Genomic DNA, 12,113 nt, shown 5'->3' with positions numbered 1-12,113 from the left:
CCAAAAAAGCCATTGGTCTGAATAGCAAAAACGCCACTGGAAAAACAACAAGCATAAGCTTTTACAATTCTTATCCAGTTTAACTTGAGTTAAAGGAAAACTGGCTATGAACATATAAGCTAATCCTTATTAAGAAACACATGGAACGTTTTTTTTTTTGTTGTATTAAGTTTAACTTGATTGTATGGAATGTTATTATGGGACGGGATTTTCTGCAAAAATGAAAATGCAATCACTCTTTTGCAATTTCATTTTGAAAGTCTGCGCGTAAGTATGTTGCAAATATTAAAGTGAAAATGCAGTCTCTCCTTTGCAGTCTTATTTTCAGAGTCTGCATGCAAAAATTTAAATGAAAATTAAATAACCCAATTTGCAATTTCATTTTCAAACTCTGCACGCAAAAATGCTCCAAAATCTATACTAATAAAAGGCAAAGCCCTCACTGACTCACTGACTGACTTACTCATCACTAATTCTTCAACGTCCCGTGTAGGTAGAAGGCTGAAATTTGGCAGGCTTATTCCTTATAGCTTACTTACATGAGTTAAGTAGGTTTCATTTTGAAATTCTACGTGTAACGGTCATAACAGTTGACAATGTTCACCATGTTGAACTTTCTTATTTATGGCCCCATCTTCACGAAATTTGGTAGGTGGCTTCCCTGTGCTAACCAAAACCGATGTACGTACTTATTTCAGTGGTATGATGCCACTGTCGGCCGCCATATTGAAGTTTCCAATGTCACTGATTCTCCAACTTCCCGTGTAGGTAGAAGGCTGAAATTTGGCAGGCTCATTCCTTACAGATTACTTACAAAAGTTAAGCAGGTTTCATTTCGAAATTCTACGTGTAACGGTCATAACGGTCGACAACGTCCGCCATGTTGAACTTTCTTATTTATGGCCCCATCTTCATGAAATTTGGTAGGCGGCTTCCCTGCGTTAACCCAAACCAATGTACGTACTTATTTCGGTGGTATGATGCCACTGTCGCCAATCAGATTGAACTTTTCAACGGTCTTTAATACTTATGGGCCATCTTCAAGAAATTTGGTACGTGGGTTCCCAACGCTAACTGAATCCTACTTACGTACATATATTGTGAGCTGGAGGGCTGATCGCACCCCAAATAGATACAGACGCCCCTGGGAAAACCACAAACCCTGAAACACTGACTACCCTCACATTGCTCCTTATCCTTGCACTATAACGCGTAATACAAGCCGACTTATAAGCCTTGCGCAGCTCCTGCCAGTTTTGGAACTGATTGTTTGCTTTTATCTCTCTCTGCTCCTAGCGGAACTGTCATCTCTGACTTGTCATGGAGCACGTTTAAGCTCATGTGTTTGCAGTGTTTGAATAAAAATCCTTTTTGTTTCTACGACCTCCTGTGTCTCTGTGCAAATCTGTGACCCATAGCCTGCAGCTCGGTCACCGTGTGAGGTGGCGTTGGGTCCCCGATCCCAACGCCTCCCACATTGTTGACTGCCTGCCTATATAAGGCCGTCCGTCGCTCCAGTCTCTACATTCCCTTCCTTGCTTTGCCACGGGATTCACGTCTCCCTGCTGATAACTACAGCCTTTTTATTTAATCCACTGCTTCTCCGCTGTTTTATTGTTCATTTATTACGATTATAGTTATTGTGTAGGTATTTTAGACTTATTTTACATTGTTCAGGTACCCATTTTCTTTATCATTCCAACCGTACCCCCATTAACATGTCTATCAAGGTGATCACCATCGATCAAAGAACTGTCACTTACCGAGTGGTTTCCATGCCCGGAGATGGGACCTACCTTTTCCAATCTCTTTGTTACATATTGCACGGCCATATCAGGGTCACTCTTGATATCCGGAGGAACATTGTGTCTTATGTATTGAATGACTGGGACAGCTTCAAGGTGTGGACTGATGACGGTACAGGAGATAATTATACTACACAGGAGCACTATAAGAGTGAAATGTTTAAGCCCTTCACCTATGCATCTGCATGTGAGTTTATGGCTGCCGCTGAATTGTTCGGTTGTTGCTTTCAAGTGTACCGAAATGGCCAAATATTTTACACCTTTCCACAACCGCCAATGCCGCTTAAGCATCTTAGATTGACAGGTGACGATTTCAGTAGTGGACAGTTTGATGTTTATGAATGTTTAAACTCTCAAAAGCTGGATGTGAAGTTATCGATGAAACTAGTTGTATACTTACAACGCTTGACAGATGGCGAATGTCTCTTCAACACAAGTCCTGCAAATACTGTCGTAATTGAAACAAACCATGAAACTCATGCTCAAGAGTAAGCTCAGCGCACAGCTTGGTCATATTACAACCAGAGGGCCAAACTCACAATGTGGTATACAAAGAAATCCTTAACAAATAATTATTGGTATATTATCCCTCAGTTTAAAAAGGCTTAATTTTCTTCTTAATACTTTGCTAGTTTAAAATAAAAATAAACAACCCCATTTGCAATTTCATTTTCAGCCTGACTTGCAATGAAGCTGCAAAAATAAAAGTAAAATGCAAATAAACAGTGGTGCCACCTGCTGCTCAATGAATTTTCATTTTCACTTTGCATTTTCATTTTCAAGTTGTCAGTATGGAAAAAATGAAGGTCAGTGGGCAGGGCTTGGTGATTTTCCACAATTCTTTGTCCTTTGTAGCTGTAGAGCCACTATGATTGATAGAATAGTTTTCACTTTGACTGTGTTTAACTCATAGTTTTCATTTTTGCAGCACTTTTGCGTGCAGAAATTGAAAATAAAATTGCAAAGGAGAGATTGCATTTTCAATCTCATTTTTGCAGAAAATACCTCCCATGTGTTATTTTTGTCAAATAAAATTAAAAAAGAAACAAAATATGAAAAAATTACCTGGAAAGTATACTACTGGAAATTACATAGTGAATGCTATTGACAGTGTGCAGTAGAAAAACAGTTTTTGCCAAAATGACTCACAAATAATTGTTTCCCAGTCCCACCTAATAAAATAATGTAAGTTCCTAACACAACAATGATGATGTTAAAGGAAAGTTTTCCCCAGCATGATTTGTCCTTCAGTCTTGCTCTTCAGATCTACATGCTTTCTATTACCCTCTAACATTTTTAATCATTATAAATATGGACAACAGAAAACAAAGGGCTAGAGGTGTGTGTTCTCAAAATGATGCTTTACAGGTTGCTGAGAAAACATGAATGTCCAAAAACGTTTGCTTAATATTTAACATTAGAATCCCTATGAAAATATTTGTAATACGGGGCCATCTTAAATTTCCTTGCACCTCTTCATCAGTCTTTGTTCTGCAAATGTGTCATTCAGCACTGGCAGCTTGCTCACTGATGCAAATGAAATGAGACACAAAATCCCAGAGCTGAAGTCACTATATCTGGGAGTTAGGTGTCTGGAATTGTATAGGGTAAACAATATATTGTTATTTGGAATAACTACTTTTCATGTGTGTTCCGTGTCTACAATGATCTGTGTAAATGTAAGATGACAGGAAATGTGAGGCAAGAAATGTTGAACACATAACTAAAAACAGAAACTTTTTCATGTTATGGTAATAATGACAAAATGTTGATGTGAAGTGTATAATGTGTGAAGACTGAAGTCCAAATACTTTCACAAAAAGTATAACAAAACAAGTGCACTTTTACTCATGACAGAAGAAAAAGAAGCTATTCATCAGTCGATTCGAAGTAGATATGTTAACTTGGCTGGTGCAAAGGTAACAACTGCTGTCTCATAATCAAGAGGTTGCAGGTTCAATCCCAGGTCCTCCCCGTATTTACCATTTTAATTAGTGAGCTGCTATTATTATTACTATTATAAAATAGTAACATATTATATATTTACTGAAACTCTAACCCATGCCTAAGAAACATTTCTGAGAAACTGAGAAATGAGGCCACCATTGTGTTTCCCTGTGGCTTATGTCAGCTCTTGACTCATTGAGGAAAAGTAGCTTTGACAGATGTGTGGGTGCTGAACATGGTAGCTTGCTTATAGGAAAGGTAACTGGACGAACCCTTATAATTTTCATATGGACTGTACTATTTATTGTCACAGCAAACAAATCATTACATGTGTAAGGTGATAGCAGCTACCTGTTTAAGACCCTGGAGGCATACGCCTTTTCCTGACCCACAGAATGCAGAGGAGAGGTGCTGTACTGCCATGTATGATCTTGTGCTCTCAGTTGTGAAGCAGGTAGTGATTATTGCAGCAGTACTGGATGTAAGGCAAGAAGCACCGGTACCGGCGTGCTAATCATTTTCAGGGCTCAGTTGCCCAGCCAAGCAGAAAAGATTAGGATGTGTGCAATAAGGTAATATAAACATACAGTGGAACCTCGGTTCACGAACGTCTCGGTTCACGTACAACTCGGTTCATGACCAAATAGTTCGCCAAACTTTTGCCTTGGTTCACAACCACACACTCGGTATATGAACAAGCCAGTTTCCCTTTCGGTTTGTGCACGCCGATGATTTCTGCACGTGTTGCATTGTTCTCGGTCAGACTGCCTGCTTGCTGTAGAGACGGAGAGAGAGAGAGAGAGCGAGCGAGCGAGCTACGTGCCTGCTGGGGAGGGGGAGATTGCTGCACATGTTGGCTTGCCTGTCTGTGCCAGGGGGTGGAGTTGGGGGATGGTTCACATGCACGTACTGCCTGCCTTCTGCCGAAGGGGGGGGTGGGGTACAGCTGAGATAGAAAGAGACAGAGAGAGCGAGCCACTCCCTGTTCATTGTTCTCAGTCAGACGTGCGTGCTTTACCTGCACTCTCTTTGTGCTCTACAGTATTTCGTGTGCTTTTGCAGTTAACTATGGCTTCTAAGCAAGTAAAGAGTAGTGAGAAGAAAGTTTTGAAGAAAATTGAAATCGAAGTAAAGAAAGAAATTATTGAAAATTTTGAGCGTGGCGTTCGTGTTACTGATCTTGCCGCCGAGTACAAGAAGTCAAAATCGTAGATTTTGACAATTCTAAAGCAGAAAGAATCTATTAAAGCAGCTGATATTGCAAAAGGAGTTACAGCGTTAACCAGGCAGAGGCGGAAAAACTGTTTACCAGTTTACTCATTTACCAATTTGAGAACCCTCATGCTTTCAAGCAGCACAATGTAAACCAAGCCAGACTGCGAGTAATATGGAGGGCAAACATGAAGGGTTGGGCTACAAGGACTTTGTTTTTGGAATGGCTGCATGAGGCTTTCGCTCCCACCAGCTAAACAGCTAAAAAAAACAGAAACCCAAGAAATCACAAGAGAGAAAACACCTGAAGGAAAACATCCCTCCATTGTGGAGCCAGACTCTCCCTCCTCTCCACCCAGTTCCTCCTCACTTCATGCCAGAACTCGACTCATGCAAGGTTAGTTTTCTTGGTGGTTTTTGTATTACGGATTTTTCAAAAGTTAATTTTTCAATTCGTAGCGTGAATTGTTGCAATGTTACTTTTCTCTTTTTTCAAATGTTCCTTTTTTTCCGCTGTGCTTAAAACTCATTTTAAAAAAAGTGTTTACAGCTATCGGGCTGTAAGGCTATTAGCATGAACTCCTGCAATGTTTTTTGGTTGCTTGTGGTTGGTTTTTAAATTAAAGTTCAGATTTGTTCAAATGTTCCCCTCTGTTCAGAGAGAGAGCGAGCGAGGGCGTGCTGCTGACGGGGGGGTAGGAGGGGGTGTGTGCGCTACAGAGAGAGAGCGAGCGCGTGCTGCTGACGGGGTGTGTGTGTGCGCTACAGAGAAAGAGAGAGCGCGAGCGAGCGCATGCCGCTGACAAAGGGGGGTGGGGAGGGGGTGGGTGTTTGTGTGCTGCAGAGAGAGAGAGAGAGAGAGAGAGAGAACGCGAGCAAGCCTGCTCATGTAGCTGAGCAGGGAGCCTGGGTGTTTTGTGTCAGTGTTATTCAATGTTTTTACATTAGTTTACTATTACACTGTGCATTCTATGGTGTAATTAACTATATTTGTGCTTAATCTTTACATATATTTCCATATTTACATACAGTTTGTACGGTCTGGAACTGATTAATTGTATTTACATACAATCCTATGGGGGAAATTGCTTCGGTTCACCGAGGTTCCACTGTATCAGTAAAATATAGTTTTAGTTATAATCCAGGTAATTAGTTATCAGAGTTCACCCTGGGGCTCATATTAGGGATTGAAAAAGAATATGGATGTTATTTACTTCAAAAAGGACCAAAATGTATTTTCTTAATTGAGAAATATCACTAATACATTTTAAGTATTCAGTGTTAAAACACATAACACTCAGTTCAATATGTTCAATAATTCAGATTAATCCAGAAATACACAAGCACATGCAAATACCATATGGCACTATGAGGAAGAACTCTGCACTACCTCTGCCTATTTTTTTAAAACATCTCTAACTAAACTTTGACCTGATTAAAACTAAATGTATATTTATGACTTTAGTTCAATTCGTGTCACTTGATTGCAAGCTACGTAACTTAAGTTGTCCCTAGAAAACTGTTGCACGCACATGCAAAACAACATTGGCACTTCTAATGTGCTATGGCATTTTTTTCCAGTTTTAATGAGCGAAGAGGCACTGACTTCCTATAAAACACTCTTTTGTTTTCTTTAATCAGTATTTATGAATGCTACTATTGATTTCAGTTGAACAAGTGTTTGATTAAAAACCCTTAAAAACTGCTTCAAGAAAGAGTTTTCTAAATTGTTCACTGCTAAAACACTTGGGTGTAAATAGTTTAATTGAAAACATTAGCAATTATCTTATCATTCAGTTTAGGATCATTCGGGTCTAGTGCTAAAACGCTAAAAATGCTTAGGTGTGAATGGGCCCTAAAAGTGATTTTGCAATAGATTAAGACAAAGACAAAAACAAAAGCAGAAGTACTGGAAGAAGCACAACATTATGCCAAAGATTTCTGGTACTATTCTTTAAAAATAACAGGGATATTCAAATGTATAGTTCCAGATCATCAGGATTAACAAACATCCTAAGTGGATTTCCATACCTGACATAACTGTGTTTCAGCTTCTTCAAGAGCCATGGCTCTTTGTTTCACCTCCTCCTTAAGCTCTCTATAGCAGCTCTCAGTTGTGGCTACTCTTTTGAGTACAACGTCACCCTCCACTGGATTTAGTTCAGCTAGCTGAGGTCCAATCTTGATCAGTCTGTCAATGTAGGATTTGCGTTCTGCAATAAACTCTCGCAGTTGCTACAAAAAATAAAAATATAAAATTTTACAGTAAAGGCAAACAGTGATACTAATAAAATGACAGTTTTGATCACAAAGTAATGAATTATGTATGAATTTCAGAGGGCAAAAAGAGTTGGACATCATTAAGCAACATTTTTAATAATTTTTAATAATTTAATCACATTTTGAAAGACAAGTCAGTATCCCAAAAATGCACGACAATGGGTTGGAACATGTACAGGAAGTGAACCTCTCACAGGGAATACAGAGTGCACTACTTCAGTACCACCATCCAGAAACAATTTCAGTTTTTAAAACACAAGTTCACTAATGTGGAAATATATAAAAGGCGTCACATCAAATTGAATAAGCAGAGGATAATTCATTAGATACTGCTTTCGTACAGTGAGCAAAAGCGATGTTTTCCAAGTGATGGCACAGGTCTGTAGAAGATTTTTGGTAGTGTAGAAGAATTAGACTAGGCATGTATTTTACAGTCATTCTCAATCTATGGTCTGCAAAAAAGCAGGCAAGGCATGTTGCTGGTCTGCAGTGTTTTCCAAAATTAATTAATTCAGAAACTCAAAACTAATATGGTGATTAATCTCGAAGCTCAAAACTCATATGGTAAATGATCATCAATCCCAAACAGTTTCCAATCCAGTTTTATTTTATTTAGTTGCTCAGAACTCAAAGGGGAACCACCACCGATCTTCAAACTAATGTTATTAAATATAGAAACACAAAACAATAAAGGGGAAAGATCTTTTTTCTAACGTTAGTAAATGTAGCTACTCAAAACTCCATAAAGGTCCACACGGAATTTCTCAAACTAAAAATGGTCCATGAGTCAATAAGATTGAAAATCACTGAGCTAAAGAACCAATTCAAAAAATTAAAAAAAAAAAAAAAAGTGCCACCAAAAGACTGTCTGAGGCTAGCTCAAAGAAAATGAATGCTCTCTATGTCAGCAAATAAAAGACAACCAAGCATCTCATTGCCGCCTCTATAATTTGAAGATGATTCAGGCTTTTAGGTAACAATCTGCAAAGTGAAGCTTAGCAAATCTGGAACTGTGGTCCTTTCTCCTTGCGTTCAGCAACTGCCCCATGTACAGTTAGTAAAGTACTTTGGTATGTTGTTCAAGAATTAGGGCAGGACTGATTATGAGACTGATCTGCAGAGGCAGAATTTTTGTAGTTGCTGAACTAGACTGCTGTGGTTGAGGTCATAGGTAAGTCATTGGAACAGACTTCTGATTTACTGGTCAGCCTACATCTCTATTCACCCTGTAACTCTCTAAGTCCTCTTGTGCTCAAGAGTGCCGAGTACTGACTAAACAAATGATGCTACTAGTATTGGCAGATGACTGTCTGTGTAGGATTGCTTGCCAAACTTTGTGAAAGAGTTGGGTACTTTAAAATACAAATGGAACTTGGAGTAGAACCTGTCCAGATTGAGGGGAGTAAGTGGCAGTGGTTTATGCATGCTATTATTATTTATATTATACTAGCTGTGTTACCTGGCATTACCTGGGATATTTTCTAAGTCAACGAGAGTTGGTTATAGTGCTATTGGTTAATCACTGGAGCTGCTTACTGTTGAACATGCTACATACAGTCCTCTGCTGGTGTTGGTGTGAAAGAGATTGCAGCAGAACTCCATATTTAAGTGGTATTTAAACTTGATTCGTTTAAAGCTAAAAACCGCAACAACATTCTGTCACACACAGTCAGAATCACCATTAGTTTAACTAAATCAACATGCAGTTTAGGTGTTATCTTTAACACTATCATGTAATTTAAAACATACATTACAAAACTATGTAAAGCATGTTTTTTTCCATCTTAAAAATATTGGAATATGATGAGTGATCTGTGGCACAGGGAAACTTTACGGGAGTATGATTATTTATTCCTAAAGGTGCAGGTCTCCAATTGGGTATGGGTGTGCAACAGTGCATTTCGATCTGTGTTTAACTGGGGTGCAGGCTGACCATGCTGCACATACATGCATAGGAGGGTGGATCAGTCCAGCACCTCAGTGCCTTTCAATTTGTTGCTTTCAGAGTTTTCCAGGGATGGAGCTTTCTGCACCATGAACACTCCCACATTTATTAGCAACTAATTAGTATTGTTTTATTTTTTTTTCAATCTAATGTGTCTGGACAATCAGCAACATTATTTCATGTTCATGTCGATGGTTCATACTTCACGCTTGACATTTTATGTAACTATAGATGAGTGAGTGTGGATCTAGTGAAATGGCAACTTTAAGTGGAACTTCAGAAATGAAAGAAAATTCAGTTATTTCTTTAATGAAACAAACTTTCATAAATCATTCACTTGAAGAAAAAAAGAACATAAAGGAGCCTGGACTGGACCAACTTGAATTAAGAAATCAGCAGCAGGCAAGTGATTGAGGACAAGTTTTCACACAGACTTTTTCCTTCACTTGTTATGACAAATATAGTGTCTAACTGGATGTGGTGCAAGTCATGCCTCTTTTTTCCCTGTTTGCTGTTTCAAAATGTCAATACCCAAGCGTTGTGGACAACAAGAGGGGTTATGAGACCTAAAACATTTTTGTAAAAAATACAAGTGGCATGAAAGAAGCCGCAGTCATCTAGACAAGACCATAAGGCAAAATTATTTTGGCAGACTTCACTCATTTTAATCCGAAAGAAATTGGGAAATTTTCAGGCCTGAAGGAGAGGAGAGGAAAATTTATGTTCAAGGAAATATAGGTATTCTGATTGTAAAGGAAGATAGGTTCAAGGGCGAGTTATGTTTTAAGATGTGGGGGTCTGTAGATCTTACAATGTGAATTTGTGCCTCGTTGAGTTGAACTTGCATAGGACTGGGCAGACTGGCAGCAAGTATAGAATATAATTAGGATGGGAATGATTCTGTGGGTGTGGTAAATGATAAACTGGGATTGAAGACTTGAGAAAACGCATTGCACTAATGATTATATGATGTGGATATATGGAATACAGTGGCAATCACCAAGGTCTGGGCATACTATTAACAGAGGCAGAATAAGATTTGTATTGGATTTATGCTATGGATGTCCGTTATGGGAAGATTATGGAGATGGGGGTGCCAATATTATGGTGTGGGTTTTGGAAGAATAGGGCACTGGGCAAGTTGGCAGAGGACTGGGCAATTTAGAGACAGGTGTAATGTAAAATTTGGGTGGCAGGTTGCACCCATTCCTTTCCACATCTAAATGACAATAAGAAGAATAAGGGGACTATGGATGTCACGGACTGAAGTTTTGGAGTACAGTAGAAATGGGAAAGCAGGCATTAGATTGAGCAGCACAGTGGAAAGGGTATAATACATTTTAGCCTGGATTTGTCCTGTGGGTCTGGTACTGGACAGGCCAAGATGTGCATTGACATTATGATGAGGACCATAAGATCATGTGAAATGACCAGATAGATAGATATATAGACACTATATACAGATAGATAGATTTGAAAGGCACTATATTATAGATAAGTGCTGCTTCAAAAAATCTGAGCCATCACCCAATTTTTTTTCACTAGGCGCCACTGGGTGGAATTATCTGCGTGCTACAATAAAAGATGTCCCTTCAGTTGTTCTTTTAAATAAAGACTGAAAACTTACTACTTTAGTTTAGCATACCCTGGATAGAACTGCTAATTAGCTGTGCATATTGTATTTCTTTTTGTCAGTTATTTGCACAGAAACATGAGTAATGCAATATTTTTAAACCATTACTAACCCTCCTTTGTTCTGCTTATCTTCTCAAGAGCTGGATGTGTCAAATGGTGCCACTGCTCTACAGCTAGGCTGCTGTCTTGTGTATTGGAAAAACATCTTGGATAAAGGAGTGTTGGAATCACTGAATGGAAAGATTCTCTCAACAGATTAGATGGTCAAGACAGACTGCACTATAGAAAGGATGGGTTAGGTGAGCAGTTGGCAAGGTCTCTAGGACTGTGACTTTGTTTGTGACTTTGTCTTTTATATTTTTAATTTCCTCTGATAATTCATCAATTAATGAATTCATAGACAGATATTGTCTGTTTTCATTTATATTTAATCAGTTTTTACCATGATCTCTGTGTTTTTTAACAAATCCATATGTCTACCAATTCTGTATTTAGTAATTAGTATAACGTATACTGGTATTTTAACTGAGAATTGTTCACAGCACTCTGCGCCTACACTTATAGTGAAGAGTACTATATGAAAAATAAGTTGTATTGTATTTTAAGTTGTATATAAAAAAAAAACACCTGTCGGATAATTTTGCATTATCTACAACATCGGTGTTGTGGTGGCTCTGAGGCTAGGGATTTGTTCTGGCAATCAGAAGGTTGCTGGTTCGAATCCCATAAATGCCAAAAGGGACACTGCTCTGTTGGGCTTTCAAGCAAGGAACTTAACCTGCAATTACTCCATCCAGGGTATGACGATAATCTGCATTCATCCCTGCATGTAGGCCCTCCAACCTGCAGGGAAAAACTTGAGGGCTGGTGGCAGAATTGGCACTCCAGCCACCATAAAAAAACCTCACACTGTTCCACTCCATCTGAACTAGTGTGGTGCTGAGGTATCACCCATTGCATGGCTGCACTCGGGTCCTACTCTGGATCCTGAGTGGGTTTGTTGTGGGTGCGGCATTGCACTGTATCAGTGCGTGCTCCTAACCTCTCTCTACAACATCAACAAATTGAAATCAAATCTGTCAATTTTGAGATTTTGGGGTAATTAGTTTTTCTGTTGTGGAGTTTTTTAAACCCCTAAATATTGGTGTATCAAACTATAATTTCTTAGTAGATACCTACTTCCCTAGATGTACAACATTACCAAATATGAGATTTTTAGCTAAATGGGAAATAGTGTTTTTATTGAGTGAGTGGGTCAACTTTGCATTATATAAATATATAGCTGACAC

General features: G+C 38.8%; 1 protein-coding gene across 4 annotated transcripts in view; it reads right to left on the bottom strand.

Moving 5' to 3' along the window:
• macf1a (microtubule actin crosslinking factor 1a) overlaps positions 1–12,113 on the bottom strand; it is an 826,555-nt gene that overhangs the window by 106,220 nt on the left and 708,222 nt on the right. For all 4 annotated transcript variants that reach the window (XM_039739817.1, XM_039739818.1, XM_039739819.1 and 1 more), the window contains one exon: positions 6,996–7,199. In XM_039739817.1, the coding sequence (XP_039595751.1) occupies positions 6,996–7,199 (204 nt within the window). The remainder of the gene's footprint in view (positions 1–6,995; positions 7,200–12,113) is intronic.

This window comes from Polypterus senegalus, chromosome 17, assembly GCF_016835505.1.
Source record: "Polypterus senegalus isolate Bchr_013 chromosome 17, ASM1683550v1, whole genome shotgun sequence".
NCBI classification, from domain to species: domain Eukaryota; kingdom Metazoa; phylum Chordata; class Cladistia; order Polypteriformes; family Polypteridae; genus Polypterus; species Polypterus senegalus.
This window is presented reverse-complemented; position numbering and strand designations above follow the sequence as displayed.